At 31.0% G+C, this 16,600-nt stretch overlaps 2 protein-coding genes across 6 annotated transcripts; both read right to left on the bottom strand.

Annotated features, from left to right (window-relative positions):
- Nucleotides 1–1,199: 1,199 nt before the first annotated feature.
- Nucleotides 1,200–12,073, bottom strand: LOC106126031 (multiple coagulation factor deficiency protein 2 homolog). Of its 5 annotated transcripts, none has more exons than XM_013323490.1 (7): nt 11,864–12,064; nt 11,490–11,596; nt 10,641–10,670; nt 10,113–10,248; nt 9,044–9,086; nt 8,575–8,723; nt 1,200–1,453 (listed from the first exon to the last, which is right to left on the bottom strand). In XM_013323490.1, exons 2-7 carry the CDS (start codon nt 11,586–11,588, stop codon nt 1,317–1,319), a joined length of 594 nt encoding a protein of 197 aa, XP_013178944.1. In that variant the 5' UTR covers nt 11,589–11,596; nt 11,864–12,064; the 3' UTR covers nt 1,200–1,316. The 5 variants fall into 5 exon arrangements, with proteins under 5 accessions (XP_013178944.1, XP_013178942.1, XP_013178943.1 ...); XM_013323488.1 differs by lacking the exon at nt 1,200–1,453 and adding an exon at nt 2,264–2,433 and having other exon boundaries at nt 11,864–12,073; XM_013323489.1 differs by lacking the exon at nt 1,200–1,453 and adding an exon at nt 4,902–5,083 and having other exon boundaries at nt 11,864–12,071.
- Nucleotides 12,074–12,304: 231 nt separating this feature from the next.
- Nucleotides 12,305–16,183, bottom strand: LOC106126036 (inactive peptidyl-prolyl cis-trans isomerase shutdown). The gene is made up of 6 exons (XM_013323496.1): nt 16,075–16,183; nt 15,708–15,827; nt 15,060–15,208; nt 14,224–14,339; nt 13,397–13,599; nt 12,305–13,111 (listed from the first exon to the last, which is right to left on the bottom strand). The coding sequence occupies exons 1-6, from the start codon at nt 16,125–16,127 to the stop codon at nt 12,370–12,372; spliced, it is 1,383 nt and encodes a 460-aa protein (XP_013178950.1). The 5' UTR covers nt 16,128–16,183; the 3' UTR covers nt 12,305–12,369.
- Nucleotides 16,184–16,600: the final 417 nt, after the last annotated feature.

The following is a 16,600-nucleotide window of genomic DNA, read 5'->3' as shown; positions in this document are numbered from 1 at the left end:
TAGTTTCTGAGCCCGAAATCTTCGTTTAAAATATCTCTGTTTTGTCAAAGATGTAAGACAGGGATGATATATTTTATATAGAGATTTCGGGCTTAGGAACTCACGGAAAAGACTCGTCAAAAGTATTGTAACGTTATATTTTGTATCACGATATAACACATATCTGCACATATCTGATAAGAAATTCAAAGATATGTGTGAAGTCAACCCGCACTTGGTCAGCGTGGTTGACTATGGTCAAATCACCCTTAACTTAGTAGGCTCCAAGCCCCTCGGTGGGGACGTATAGTGAGCTGATGATGATGTTATATTTTGCATTTTTTTATTAATTATAAATTTAATTAATTATATTTTAATTATAACATCCTGTATTTAGTTTTTAATATTGGCGCTGTGACCTTTTTTCTTAAAAATAGTGTTAGTTATTAGGTTTTTTTATTGATTTAATTATATGTTTGCTTTTATAGTAAATAGGCCCAGTTTTATTCGAGTAGCTGTATTGTTGAATCAAATATTTGCTAATTTATTTGAATATTAAATGGAATATTTTCTGAAATTGGTGACTAAACGGGATTTTCTGAGACAAAAATCTCTATATAAAACATATCGTCATCCCAATCTTTATCTTAATAAATTTAATGATGAATGATGATGATAAAACTGAGACAATATGTTTTTATCAGAGATTTTCGTCTCAGAAACCCACGGAATGTTGACAAAATTATTTTATATTAATAGAATTGGGAGGGCGATATATTTTATTATGTTTTTAACAAATGGAGTTACTCAAACTGTTAGTGGCTTGTTCTGATTCAATTTGCATTTAAAAATAATATGTATTTTGCATTTATCTGTGCCATTAATGTCATTGATTTCAAATTAAGAGTTTAAAATACGAAATGGCGGAAATAATTAAAAAAATGTAATTCCTTTAATTTAACTCTTTTTTGTATTAAGACTTTAATTTTTGATTTTAAACGTTTAAGTTTTAAAAAATAAAATTGTGTGTTTCAATCAAGTCTTTTATTTAAAAAATAGAGAGAAAAGTCGGACAAATATAAATTTGCTTTACAAAACCTTTGACTAGTCTTAATCAGTTATTTAAAACAAAATTACGTATATTAAAGAGTATTTTAATGTATTTTCCTTAATTTTGCTTTATTAAAATACTTCTAAATATCCAAATTCTTTTTACTATAAAAAGTTTTTTGTTCATACATAAAACTATTCTAATTTAATAAAAATAACGTCACATAATGGCGCATTCGTAAGCAAAATAGCGTTGACAGCTGTCATTTGAATACAATTTTGTTCTTTTATACGGATTTGTACTCAAAATAATCGATATAGCCGTCATTATTACGATCCGCCTGCTTCAAAGCTCCGTTCACAATTTCCTCCAGATCTTTGTCTCCATATTTAACTTCGGATTCAACAATTTTTCCATGGTCGTCTGTAAAAAACAAACGTAATAAGCCAATGTTTACATTTTTGAAACAATTTTTAGTAATAGTGCCATCTAGTGTCGGAAAAGGAAAGCAGAACCACCCACCATTTGAAACAATGACATCTAGTGTCGAGTAGCGTAACTAAAAAATTGTTCCCATTTCCCATATATTTACATATTCATTTTGTTTGCAAGTCGGCGACCTTTACTGACATTATTGCTCAAATTGTTTATAACTTAACTTCAAAACTTACCTGTATCTTAATAAAAGCTAAAAACGTAAGGTAAATAAAAACACCATATAAACGATTTAATTTATTTTGTTAATTATTAGTATGTTCTGGAAATGCGTTGAATAAAAGACGATTTTTTTTTATCTGTACTAGAAAAACTATTTTTTTCCGTTACCGAAATACTTACATCTAAAATTTCTTGATTATTGTTCTTGAATTACAATATAAATAAAATTGATTTATTATGTGCCTACTAAAGAAATAACTACATAAAGAAATATAATTTTAAATCAAAAATCCTAGTGCTATCAAACAAAAAAAGTGATATATTTTTTTAAATTAATTGTGCGATACGTAGCCATATGTTATAAATTCAAAAAGTTATAATACACCTAAATTATATTACTAATTTGTTGGATTAATTTTATAACAAGATTTGATTCTCGACACTCCGACACTATCACGTACATTAAGTACAACATTAATTCTCATACAATACTAATTCTATACTTTATACACGTCACTTGTCAAACTAATCCATCTTAAATAGACAGAGACAAATTGTATTTTTGCAAGACATTTCGGCATCGGAATTTTATTACTTTCTTGACACTTGTCCCTTGTAATTACTAACTCTATATTCCAAATAACTGATATATCCATCGTTATTTAAATCTGTATGTTTGAATACATGTTCCAAAAGCTCTTCCAATTGTTCGTCCGTGTATACATCATGATTTTTATCAACTTGACCTAAAACATATTTGTTAATTAACTGCAAACAGCAGACTTATAACGCTTATACAATAGAATAATGACGTAAGTAAAATATACAAAAATGGCTTAAAGTGTTCTTCCAGATGTTCTACATCTATGATTAATTTCATCAAGAACCATGCAGCTGTTCTGGAGATTCTAACAAACATATAACCATTCGCATTTATAATATTAGTAACATTTAAACATTTAAGAAAAATAAAAAAGCGACCAAATTTCAAAACGTTCTTCTATGACTTACTTACGTCATTGTTCTATAACACGACATGTCACTATTATGACATGTCACACTACTAAGAAAATGAAAGGGATAGATATAAAGTGTCACCTTCCTTGCAAAATACTGTGAAACGCAGAAACAATTCAACGATATTTAATTCTAGAAAATAATTTCCTAAAGATAAGAACTATGTCATGTTGAGACGCAAATAAATTAAAAAAAAACTTATATCAAAAAAAAATCACAAACTTACCCCAGATTAAGTGAGGAGTTTTAAAAAAACAACACAATACTTCGTCCTGTTAATTAGGTTATGTTCGCGGTAAAAAAACTTGACAGATGACGTTTATTTTATACTCTGTTTTCAAAGAGATTTTTACACTGGACAGGCTATAGTCCGTGTTATTTTGTGCCATTACTAACCTCTATAAACGGACTGGCTTTAAGAAGTAGTGTTTTGTGCGTTTTTGATTTCCGCCATTTTGACGCTGATGGTAGCCTTTTGCGGTGGTGTGAAGAAGAAATAAAAATAGAGATAGAATGTCACGTAACATCAACAGACGCATTTAAACGGAGCATAAACTGCCATTTCCAAGCAATCGCCTATCCATTTATAGAGGTCAGTAGTCCAACGTATATCAGATGTCAGTGGTTCAAAAATGCAACAAACATTTTAACGAAGCATATTTCACTTATTTTTTATAATCTACACAAATTTCCAACACCACATATAAAAGCTAAAGCTTAAAGACAATTCTAACGGTCTACCTTAGTGACTAATTAATAATTCTGAGATGGATATTACCTTAATTTACGTTGTCTTGCTAAACTTTTCATCTTCTAAAATCTTCCTCCCATAACCTATATATAGAATGTTTCAAATTTGACATCTAATCAAAGAGTCGATTTTTCAAATGTCATTTTGTATAAACTAGCTATCGCCTGCGACTCCGTCCGCGCGGAACAAAAAACAACCTTAATAAGTAGCCGCCTATGTGTTCTTCCAGACTATGTTTTACATCTATGCTAAATTTCAACGAAATCCATGCATTCGTTCTGGAGATATCTAAAAACAAACATCCATCCATCTAAACCAGTCTTTCCCAAAGTGGGCGATAACGTCCCGTTGTGGGCGCTGCAGGTCTCAAGTTGCGGGTTATAGTAAAAGTTTCGTTTAGAATTCTCCGTTAATATACATATATATGTCATAATAATTAATTTAATTTGAAGTTATAGTGGCTTTTAAATATGTGAAAATATGGGGGCGCTAAAAAAAATATTTATTCTCAAAGTGGGCTGTAGATAAAATAAGTTTGGGAACCACTGTTCTAAACATTCGCATTTATAATATTAGTAAGATGTAAGGTTGTAATAACTATATTAATTTATATATAAATTATCAATTGCCAAACGTAATAAAAAGAAATTTAAAACAGTCAACAAATTTAATTAACATCATTTTGGTAACACAGCAACGCCATTTTTAGCTTTGGATTCAACCCATGTAATATATCCATCTAAATTTGTATCCATTTGCTCAAAAACTACATCGATTATCGAAGCCAATCTTTCGTCTGATAAAGTTTGAACATTAGGATCGATTTTGACGTGTTCGTCTGAAACGATTAATAACTGTTTACGTTAACCGTTATTAACTATTAACCGTTTAATAACGTTATTCACTATCGATAACAGTTAATCAACTGTTTTTGAATAATTAAAAAGCTATCAACGTATTTTTATTTGAAAATATGTTAGATACGATTTGATCGAATTAATTTACATATATAAAAATATATGTCTAAATTTAGATAAATAGTGTATATACCAATGATTGTAAAAATTAGCACATACGTGACTTTTATGAAAAACGCCCAAATGTTTCAACAGATGAAATAAATAAAATTGGTAAAACATGTAAAAAAAATCGTAAAAAATATATATTTTTTAATATATGATTGTTATTATTCGTAAATCGTTAATAATATACGACATTTTATTTAAAATAAAATGTTAGTTACCAGTAAATAATATCGTCGACCGTTCAATATTCCAAAAACGTAAATGGTAATTTTGCAAAATTTTTAAAAGGGAAAAAAATCAATTTATAAAATTACAATCATTCACTAATATTCAATAAAAAGGTACATTAAAAAATAATAAAAAAGTAACAAAAAATCAATTTTTAATTTTGTAAAAAAAAAAAAATATTTATATTTTTCAGCGTTGCAGAGCTGACTAACGAGTTCCCATCTCATATAATCTATAGTCTAGCATGATAAACTTTTAATTCCGGCCAATCAACGTATCCATCGTTGTCGACGTCCATTTGGTACAACAATTTATCCACAACAGGTATAGCTTCTTCTAAAGCTAGACTTCTATGTAAACTAATACCGCTTTCTTCTGTAATAAATCTATTCTAGTTAACTATAGAACTATTACTTAAAAAATATATAAAAAATAAAAAAAAATCAGATCGATACCAAAAGACCCTAAGAATCTGTTCACAAATACTGCAAAACTCTTAATTTGCATGTTTACGTCTTCATATTAGTTAATAAATAACATCGCAGCATAATAACTTGGTCAGCAAGATTTAAAAAAAGCGCAGGTTAGATTTTTTTAGTGAAAAAAAAAATGTCAAAAATATTGCCTTCTTTTCTTTAGGTTAGTAAGTTATATCGTGGCTATAAAAAAAAAACAATTATTACAATTTCTGTGATATTTTTTTAATATAAAGGCTATGTTTGTTAAAATAGACTTTATTTTTCATACATAATTCAATTTTTTTTTATTCACATAACGTCTATTAAATTAAAAAGTCAAATAACTTTTATAAACCGTTAAATTAACGGTTATAAAAATAACGCATATTAACGTTATATAACACCAGCTATTTTCCGCTATAAATGTCAGCTGTCAAAACTTAATACGCGCGTAAATAAATTATAAAAGATTCAGGGGTTATTACAAGAAAATAACTATTTAATCCATATTTTCAAATAATTATCATTTAATTCACTTCATACACAACAAATACTCATCAGATGAGTTTTTATTCATAAGGAAAATAAAGTTTTCTTCAAAGAAAAATAATATCACAAGAATAGTGGAGAAAAGTAAGTAATCGAGACAATCCAAGCCTAATATTTTATACAGATTACATACATATATAAAAACAATAGTTACAATAAAAGATATCTTTAAATATTATATAATCATAAATATACTAGCGGTCTCCCGCGATTGCGTCCGCGCGGAATTGAAAAAATTAATAGCATATGTGTTCTTTCAGACTATGTTCTATATGTATGACAAATTTGATCGAGATCCATTCTAACCGTTCTAGTTAGGAGATACCTTCTGACAAACATCCATCTATCCATCCATCCATTCGCATTTATAGTGTAGTGTGTAATTTAAGTTTGACGTGTAATCGAGATTCTAATTTTTGCGGAAAAAAATGCCATTTTGTAAATTCAGTCTAGACTTATTATTACTCCCAAAAGTCTGGAGAAACGCCATTATCTTTTTTATTTAAGTAACTTAGGGTCTTTTTATTTAAATAAACATATAAAGTTTGGCGTATATTATAAATATTCGATGAAATGACAAACTATTATTAGGATTGGAAGAAAATAAAACCTTATATATAGAATATTCGAGTAAAATACAAGTTTTGAGAATAAAAATGCTTAAATTTGAAGTAATTTTTTCTAAAAAAAAGTGTTTGCGTATTTTTTTAATTAAAAGACATATCCAAATTTCGACCAATAGCAGAGTTATTTTTTTTAATATAACTTCACTGTAAATTCTGTTAACTTCATATTCACTCTCAAAACTTGTAAAGGAAGCACTTTCAGGAAGACTAATAAAAAAAAATTTACAACCAAAATATACAATTGTCTTTGCTCAATTAAACTCAAATTTGTGACTTCTAACTTAATGTTCATTTTTCAATACATAATTGACAATGTTGTCATACAAAAAATCAACTATTTGAGTAAAAAAAATAAAAAAAAAATTAAAAAATTTGAAGAATCTCAATTACTAATTCCTCGAGGAATGTGTATTTATATCGCGTATAACGTCAGTTTATAATCTGACTAGTCATACAAATGTGAACTAAAAACAGAAAAAACACAAAAAAATGTAAACGACGTAATATGAGTTAACGGAGATATTTTTTTTGTAAAAAAAATTCATAATTTTCTTTTATTTCTCAAATGATTCTTATTAAAAATCGACTTCACGTAGTTCACAATTTAACGTTAACCTAGTCCGATTACAAACTTTACAAATTAATTATCTTTATTTTGACTCTTCTGTTGCGCTCTTACAAACTCAGGATAATCTATAAATCCGTCTCTATTATGGTCATCCATATTTAAAATTGGATCTATTAAATTAACCAGTTCATCATCATTGAATATTTTCTCACCAACTGGTGGTGACCCTGCTTGGGGTTGTTGTTTATGACCTTGTTCTATTTATGGTAGTTTTTTTCCCAGCAGCGATGGCAACACATAAAAAAACAAACACGAAAATGAATTTCACTCATCCTATATATTCCAATAGACAGGCTATAGGTATTGTATTTTGTGCCATTTTCAATTTGACAGTAACTTCGATTAGCGTTTTAAAAAAAAAACAAAAAAATGTCTGTATAATCCTGTCCATTGGAATGTCAGTGGTTTCGCGCCATTTACATAGATAATAAAATAATTAGGCTGTAATTCAAAATTAATAACTCTGAGTATTAAAGTTAATTTACGTAAAATTAGTAATTGTATATTTATATCGGAAGGAAAACATCGTGATGCTGCACATATCTGAGAAATTCAAAGATATGTGTGAAGTCAACCCGCACTTGACCAGCATGGTTGACTATGGCCTAACCACCCTTAACTTAGGGTAGGCTCCGAGCCCCTCAATGTGGACATATAGTGAGCTGATGATCAAATATTTATTATCTATGCAAAAAACACATAAAATATGTATAATATATATGTATGAAAGTACTTCAAATAATATTGAAAATTCCGATGTCAAATTTGTAGTTTAGAAATTAAATTTGTTACCCTACTATCAAATTTAATACAGCAAAACACTAAAAGAGCACAAATTTAAGCACTATATTTAACATTTCTATGAAATATAAATTAAATCTAAAAAAAAACCTTCAAAAAATAAAAAATAAAAACATTTTGAAGTACTTCCATACTATCCCAATATGATTTCTCCCAAAACAATATAAACCCCGCAATAAATTTCATCCCCCACAAAGCAATTTCCCAATGAATTTTGTCAACACAATACATTTTACACAGTAAAAAACCCCCAAAACAAAACATATAAATATGAAAAAATAAATTTAAACGCACTTTATTAATTAATCCACTGAATATTTACAACAATTAATTTAATTAAAGATTAAAATATACAACATAATAGTGTGTAGTCTAAGATGGGTAAGATAGAGTCATTGGTACGGAGGAAGACTTCCATAATCGAGAAACAGGTAAGAGAGAAACATCTATAAGCGAGAAATTTATCACAGTCCCTTAGACTCACGCTTACCCAAGTTCAGACTGTATTTGAAATTATGTAAAAGTGAAAAGTTGTTCAAATTGTAGTTAAATTTCGATAAATATTAGTAAAAGTGTGTAATGTATGTAAAATGTTACACAAAATACATTTTAAAGTGGCTAATAACTATTAGAAAGTGTGTAAAAAATAAAAGTGGTGTTCACTCAAATAAAATATCATGGAAATGTGTAAAAATCAAATTTAAAATGAAAATTTTCTATTAAGCGAAATTGTGTAATCAATATGATAGTGTGTAATAACAATGTAAGAGTGTGTAATGAAGTGTGTAAATCAAAAACACTCACCGTGCCAATGTATTAACGATTTAATCAGCTCACATCCGTCAAGCTTGTCATTATTATCAGCGTCATGCATCTTGAAGTAATGAAACTGTAATTCTTGTTCAGACATCTTCGATGTATCAATTGGAACATCCATATGTTCTTTGATATGGCTGCGAAAAGGTTAACAATATCAAACTACTTAATTACAATGTCTATTGCATATTAATTTAAAAGAAATACTAAAAACAATAAAAAATTATTAACAAAAACTTATTTTTTATGGATAAAATAGTGTAATTTCTATTGCAGTCTTATTATTTGGAATTTTAACCAGTCTTGAGTTATGTGGTAACATATATACATTCAAACTCTTTGTGTACCAGATTTTATATCAAATCAGTGGTTTGGCGTTAAAGCGGGACATACAGAGTTACTTTTACATTTATAATATTAGTAAGAAGAAATAAAGATTAAAATTTGGTAAACTTACTCTCTTTCTTGAGCTATGTTAGCCGGATTTAAAAGTTGAGGATCTGAAAAATTATACATTTTTTTATTAAAGACTAAAAGTCAACTGCGATTCCATTCAAATAATAAACTTAGTTTTTTTAATATAAGCAGATTTTTTTGTACATTTCCTAATATTTCTTGTACTTCAACTAAGCTCTATGCTTGTGCTAGGATATGGTTTACGACAATAGTCGAATGTCGGGATTCGAACCCCCGACCTCGTGACCGTTAATCCGTACCCTTAACCATTAGGCTATTGACGCTTAGTTACATAGATATTCCTAATATCTTGTTTATTCAGAGACTAAATAATTCTAGTTTTTTGCGTTTCCTTTGACATTCTATATATCTACAAGATTTACGCTAGAAAGTTTTTTTTATATCATTAGGTGACAAACGAGGAAACGGCCAACTGGATTCGTCAAAAAAGTGACCGATGCCCATAAACATCTCCAATTGCAGATGTATAGTTTTCCTTTAATTCACAGAGGGGACGCACAGTATATCCCTACTCTGTCAAATCCACTTCCCCTTCCAATCCTTTCCTTATAAGAAAAGGGTGGGAAAGGAAATACTAAAATGAGTCCTCCAGCATGCACACTCATCAGACTGTAGTTGTAATGAGTTGTGACTCGAGACATGTGTTCTGTGAGGTCGTGGTATTGCGGCGGACAAGGCACACCACTGCAACAGTGGTAGAGCCCGCTTTAACATCTTCGCAAGAATTGGCCTCGCCCGGTAAAATACCAAGACCACACAGAAGACACGACTCAAGTGCGAAGCAATTCCAACTACAGTCTGATGAGTGTCCGCCCCGGAGGCCTAATTTAGTCCTCTTTATTTTCCCACCCTTATAAGGAAAGGAAGTGGAAGTGGACTTTCTGGATAAGAGGATGCATGGAAAGGGAAAATATTTTCTTTCTATGCATCCTCTCCTTTGTTGATTAAAGGCAACGTATATACAATTGAGTATGTCTATGGGCAACGGTCACTTCGTTATTTCAGCGATTTCAGGTGACCGCTTGTTTACCAATCAAATCAATACTCACCACCATGATGAGCATGTCCTTGTTGTGGTGAGACTTGAACAGGTATTTGTTGCACTGGAACTTGTTGCTGATAGTGTTGTTGCTGCATTTGTTGCGGTTGTTGGAATTGTTGCTGCGGTGGTTGTTGTTGGTATTGCTGAAGATGAAACAATTTTATAATTTAGCTTATTTTAATTAGATTTGTGTGAAAATTGAAACAATTAGAAACTAAGTAAATAACATATGTCCTTAAGACAGTAATCTATAATGATCGCTCGGAGCTTATAAGTGAGAGTATGTGATAGTGAATGCTGGTTTAGTGCAAGACTCCACACATTTTGACTTTCTCAGATATGTGCAACACGATGTTTTCCTTCACCGTAACAACATAAGATAAATGTAACATATTAGTAGATGTCGGGATTCGAACCTAGGACTTGCAGATTGCAAATTAAGAGCTTAACAACTAAGTCACCGACGCTCTAGTCTACAGGTGCCACATATTATCTAGATCTGTTTAGTCAAGAGTTAAACAATTTAACAACTTACTTGCTGTGGTGGAGGTGGAGGCTGGTAGTTCTAGAAGAAAGAAGATAAATATTAGTTAGAATTATTTAGAGCGAATGGTGCGGTTTTGTTACCAAGTCAAGTGTCAGATGTAGTGAGGGGACATTAACATTGACATTTTAACAAGGCCAATGTTGCCCTGATGTCGGACAGTGTCGGATTTTCTTTCTAACAATAAATTATCTTGTATAACTATTTCGAACTAATATTTGTCATCAAATGTTAGAAATTTAAATGTAATATACATTCAGAAATTTTTAAATAGCTTCTAACTGTGGTAGAGACCGCTTTAACATCTGACCACACAGAAGACAGGCGTGAAGTGGGAGCAATTCCGCGTTTCGTCTGATGAGTGTGCGTCCCGGATGCCTAATTTAGTCCTCTTACCCTTCCCACCCTTTTTCTCATAAGGAAGGGATGTGAAGTGGAAATGGACTTTCCGGATGCATGGAAGGGGAAAATATTTTCTTTCTGTGCATCAATGCAATTGCGTATGTCTATGGGCAACGGTCGCTTCGCTATTTCATCGATTACAAGTGGCCGCTCGCTTGTTTGCCACCTTATGGTATAAAAAAAAAGCTTATTCTACTATACTTAAATTTTGATTGAATCAAATTTCTCGTTTTTTTTCAGACTTCTTTGACGAAATTACGAGATACATCTCTTCTAAAAGGTTTATAACACTCCATGATAATGTTTTTAATGTTCACATGAAATTAAAACCTTAAGAGCCAAGAAAGCAAGTAACCTATGTGTTTAAATTTCATCAAGATCCATTGAACTGTTCCGGTGATATTTAAACATTCGCATTTATAATATTAGTAAGATTACCTGATAATTCTGTGGAGGCACTCCAGGAGCTACTTTCTGTTGATATTGTTGTGATATTGTGCATTGCACGAAGGCAGCAACAATTAATAACCTCAACATTTTACTGTCTGTAATAAAAAGTAAAAAAAAATGCATAAAACCTTTTTACTTTCAACTAACCAAGCTGGTTAAAAACTCTTTTCACTTTCGACTTTTGTATTAAATACGAAAGGATCTTTAAAATTTGCTACGTAAAAGAAGGTAGCTGATTTTAAAAACTCTCTCTTTATTAATAACTATTTTAAGTCTTACTTTTAGGAGTTTGTATAAGTTAAATGTTTAAGTTAAATACACGTAAGTATTAACCGTAACTAAAGTATGGAGAATCAAATTACCTGGTAATAACACTACGTGGACGAATAGTAGATAGGCGGCTTATCGATTAAATTTATTGATAACATAAATGTTTCCACGTGAGTTTTTCGAAAACAGGGTTGTGAAACTAAATTTTAAGCCAACGCGTCAATGTTTTTCGACTTTGACGTTGAATGTCAAACTCAGACACGTTTCATTTCACATGTGTTTTACTTTCGATTATAATTTTTATATCTTGTTTTTTAATTTTTAAAACTATCGATAAAATTTGTATAAAATTAGATTATTTTAGTATTTAAGACACAAAATTTACTTAAAGAAACCAAAAATTCGAAATATTTACAGTAATAAATTAATCACAAAGGAAAGGTGGTTTCAAATATCGCCAACATTGTATTTCACATCAATTCAAATATCTTTATAGCTAAAATAAATAATAGATAAAAATAAAACAAATTATAGAAACATAATAAAAAATCTTTAAAAATAAATTACGCTTAAAAATCAACTTTCATTTTGTTCGTAGCTAAAGTTTTACCACAGTCACTCTTTTTCTTTTGCCTTCGCCCTCTTCATCAATAATTAGTTCATCGAATTCAGTAACTAACGCTTTTAAAAAATCTAATTCATTCCTAGTTAGTCCAGTTGACAACTCAAATTGAGCGCGCTCTTCATTGTCAATCAAATTTTGACACATCTCTCGGACGCCATTTTGAAATTCTTCATCCACGTCATAGACAACATTTGTTTTTTTCTTTTGCGTCGCCTTGAAGGCGTTCTGCCACATTTCTTTCTCTTTCTGCGAAGAATCTTGAACGTAACGTTCAAAATCAACTAACGCTTTGCCGATTTCTTTATTTTTCGGTTCTAATTTTAAGGCTTTATTATAATATTTTAACGCCTCTTCCCTTTTACCTAACATTTCGTATGCTCTACCATAATAAAATAATCCTTTACAATGAGTTTCTATATCTATAATTCGGTCTAGATTTTCGCACATATTTATAACGTATTTAGGTTTATCGATTTTATAGTAACATACTGCTAGATTAACAAATACGACTATTTGAAGATTTTTTATTTCATTTTCTTCGGTTTGATCATTTGGTTGTGATATTCGTAGCACTGCAAGTGATTGTTGATAATTTTGTATTGCTTTTTTGTATTTTCTTTTAACAAAATAGTCTTTAGCTTGCGCGTGTAATGATTTAACTGTTCTCATTGTTACTTCGAATTTTTTTTGTTCTTCCATTGGTAGGTCGTTGAATCTTAAAAAGAAAACTTATTTAAAATCAGTCATAACAAAAAAAATAAAATATAACATGAAAACTTTTTGGTCGAACCTTCTTCACTAAAACCATTAAAAAAAACAAAACCTAAAATTTTTACTCATTTCTTAAATCTTATTCATAAATTAAAAAAAAACAGTTCTTTACTTAAATGTTTAACTATTCTTTGTCCAAACCTTAATCGTTATCACCGATTAAAAAAGATTAACAAGTCTACTCTTTGTCAAGGCTTCCACAGATTAAATAAAATAAAATAAAACAAACCTAGTTCCAGCCTGTGTATCCCGTACATCATACAATGCAATCACGAACAACACAGGCTCAGGTTTCACTCGGGGAGGGGCACCCTTCTCACCCCACGCAACTTTAGGCTGCAGCAGTAAATGGAACCTAGCCTTAGGTCCTTTGACTGCTGTTAGACCTATTTCTAGACCTAGTAACACGCTGCCTGTTCCTAAACGAATATGCTGAAAATATTTAGTTTAATATAAGGTCACTTAATGTATTTTTAGTATAAAATTTACACTAAGAGTGTACCTTATTGACCAATTGAGGTCTCTGAGTGCTGCATTGAAAGATAATTTTACTTTAACTAAACTCTATATCAAACTGAAATGCAGCAAAATTACATTTATGTTACTAATATTATAAATATGAATGTTTGGATGGATGGATGTTAAGGTATATCTAGAACGGCTGTAATCTCGCTGAAATTTGGCATACATATAGAACATAGTAATAAAAAACACATAGGCTACTAATTTAGTTTTTTCTATTACCACGCGGACAGAGTCGCGGGCGACAGCTAGTACTATTATACAGTAATTATGAATTAAAAGTGTAGGAAGACAAGCAAAGTGGACAAAATCTGACTCGAAGGACCAACACACAATATAAACTGTAGCTTCCCAAGAGTGATAGAAAAATGAAGGAAAACATCGTGATGCTGCACATATCTGACAAACTCAAACATATGTGTCAAGTCTTGCACTGGATCAGCATTCACTATCACATAGTCTCACTTAGGGTACTCCGAGACCCTCAGTGGGGATCTATAGAGCTGATGAAAGATGAATGAAGATGATACATACCATTGGCATGCCAGAATTCATTGTTAGCGTTGAATCAAAGGGTATTTTAGCTTTCTCCCAATATGCAGCATAGTGTAGAGTTACCTCCGCATCTACAGGTACTAGGGGACCATCACCTAAAAGTAATTTTACTAAAATTATAAATGCAAATGTTTAGACCACTGAGCGTCGGTGGCTCAGCGGTCAAGCACTTGACTTGCAATCTGCAGGTCCTGGGTTCGAATCCCGCCATGTACCAATGTGTTTCTCGATTTCCGATTTACATATGTACATTTATTCGACGTTATTACGTTGAAAGGAAACATCGTGATGCTGCACATATCTGAGAAGTAATTCAAAGATATGTGTGTAGTCAACCCGCACTTGGCCAGCATGGTTGACTATGGCCTAATCACCCTTAACTTAGGGTAGGGTCCGAGCCCCTCGGTGGGGACATATAGTGTGCTGATGATGATGATGATGATGAAATGTTTAGATGTTTGATAGAAGTTATCTCCGGAATGGCTCAATGTATTTAGATTATATATACTATATTTGACATACATATAGAACATAGTCTGGAAGAACACATAGGCTACTAATTTTTTTTACAAGCGGTCAGAATCTTAATTGGAATGTCTGTATGTAATATCGAAAAAAAACAATAATGAAAAACCAATTTCCATCTATTTGTCTATAGGTCTGTACACAAGGCCGCGTTTGTCCCTGGTCATCTCCAGAACGGGTGGACAGATTTTGATGTGACTTGGACTGGAAGGTACCTGATGTATTCGGACATGTTCTAGGCTATATTTTTTACTGCGCTGGCTAAGTTAAGGTGGGCAAGTAAAATTTACCTTCTTCAATAATTAACATCTTTACATCACCAGTGGGTACACAATCAATCATTTTAGCAGCTAAATCCTTAAACGAATGATATTCCGGTGAGGAAAGCAACATTTGTTCCGTTGAAGTTTCAATATTTTTCAAAATATCTTCAGTATCACTGCAACAATTAGAAAAAAGCATTTGACATTTATCCTATGTTGTTACGGTGAGGGAAAACATTGCGATGCTGCACATATCTGAGAAAGTCAAAATGTGTGAAGTCATGCACTGGGTCAGCATTCACTATCACATAGTCTAACTTAGGGTAGGCTCTGAGAACCTCAGTGGAGATGTAAACTGATCATACAGTTGAAGGGACATCCCATTGACATTAAGGACTATATAAAAGATTGCATATACCTACCATTAATGGAAACCAGAGGGACAATCTTATCTTACTAATATTATAAATGCGAATATTTAGATGTATGTTTGTTTGAATGTATCTCAAGAACAGCTGCAAGGATCTTGCTGATATTTGACATAGATGTAGAACATAGTCTGGAAGAACACATGGACAGAGTTTCAGACCACATCTGGTGTAGGATCTCCTGCCTATAAGTCCCCACTTCCATCAACTCTTTACTATTAAGTTAATTCTATATTATTTCAATTACCTGTCATCTTCATCATCAGTATCCAGCATTAAATCATTGTTCATATTTAAAAAGGAATCAGGCCTCTTCTTTTTAAAGTCTGTATCGATGTGAAACTCCGTTTGTGATGTGAATAGTTCCCTGTAAGAAACAAACTCTCAAGTATTTGTATATGTGAGTCGAATGTGGATAAGCGAGAAACTCGGATGAGCGGGAAAAATATTGCGGTTCGACTTGGCTTCTTTAATAAAATAACAAATTAATTTTATGTACAATATTACTAAGTATAAGCCTTGGATATAATAATGTGTGAGTTACTTTTAATTCTCAGTAGAAAAAATAAAATTGAAGTTAAATTTATAAAATAATCATTTCGTAATTTGCTTACTTTAAATTAATTCCTTTCGAAAGTTGTACGGGCTCTTTTAAAACATCTTCCATTTTGAAACTATTTTATACAAACTTTCCTTAATTATAAACTTATAAAAATTACAAACGCAATAAATCGAAAAATATCTCAATTAAAATATCTAAATAAATCGGCAAAACATATCAAAATTGATCAGACACAACGAAACCAAAGAGTATATAAAATAAGAGACGGGACCAAAGAGTATATAAAATAAGAGACGGGACTCTTGACTAATTAGATACACAAACGGAGAATAAAAATTGACATTTTCAATGCTAGCAATATTATGAACAAGTCTACGTTGCTACCAACCTAAAAAAATCAATCTGTCAATTTCCTTTTTGACGTTTGAAAGTATTATTCGAGGGAAAACAATTTTGGAAAAATAAAACAATTTCGTTAATTGCAACTTTATTTAATCTTCTGACTAAAGCGAACATATTTTAAGAACGCAACATAATGCTCATTGCTTTCGTAATAATACCATTATTGTTTAGTTCAC

This window comes from Papilio xuthus, unplaced genomic scaffold (genome assembly GCF_000836235.2).
Source record: "Papilio xuthus unplaced genomic scaffold, Pxut_1.1 DF825355.1, whole genome shotgun sequence".
Lineage (NCBI taxonomy): Eukaryota > Metazoa > Arthropoda > Insecta > Lepidoptera > Papilionidae > Papilio > Papilio xuthus.
The sequence above is the reverse complement of the archived record's forward strand: the minus strand, read 5'-3'. Positions and strand labels throughout refer to the sequence as shown.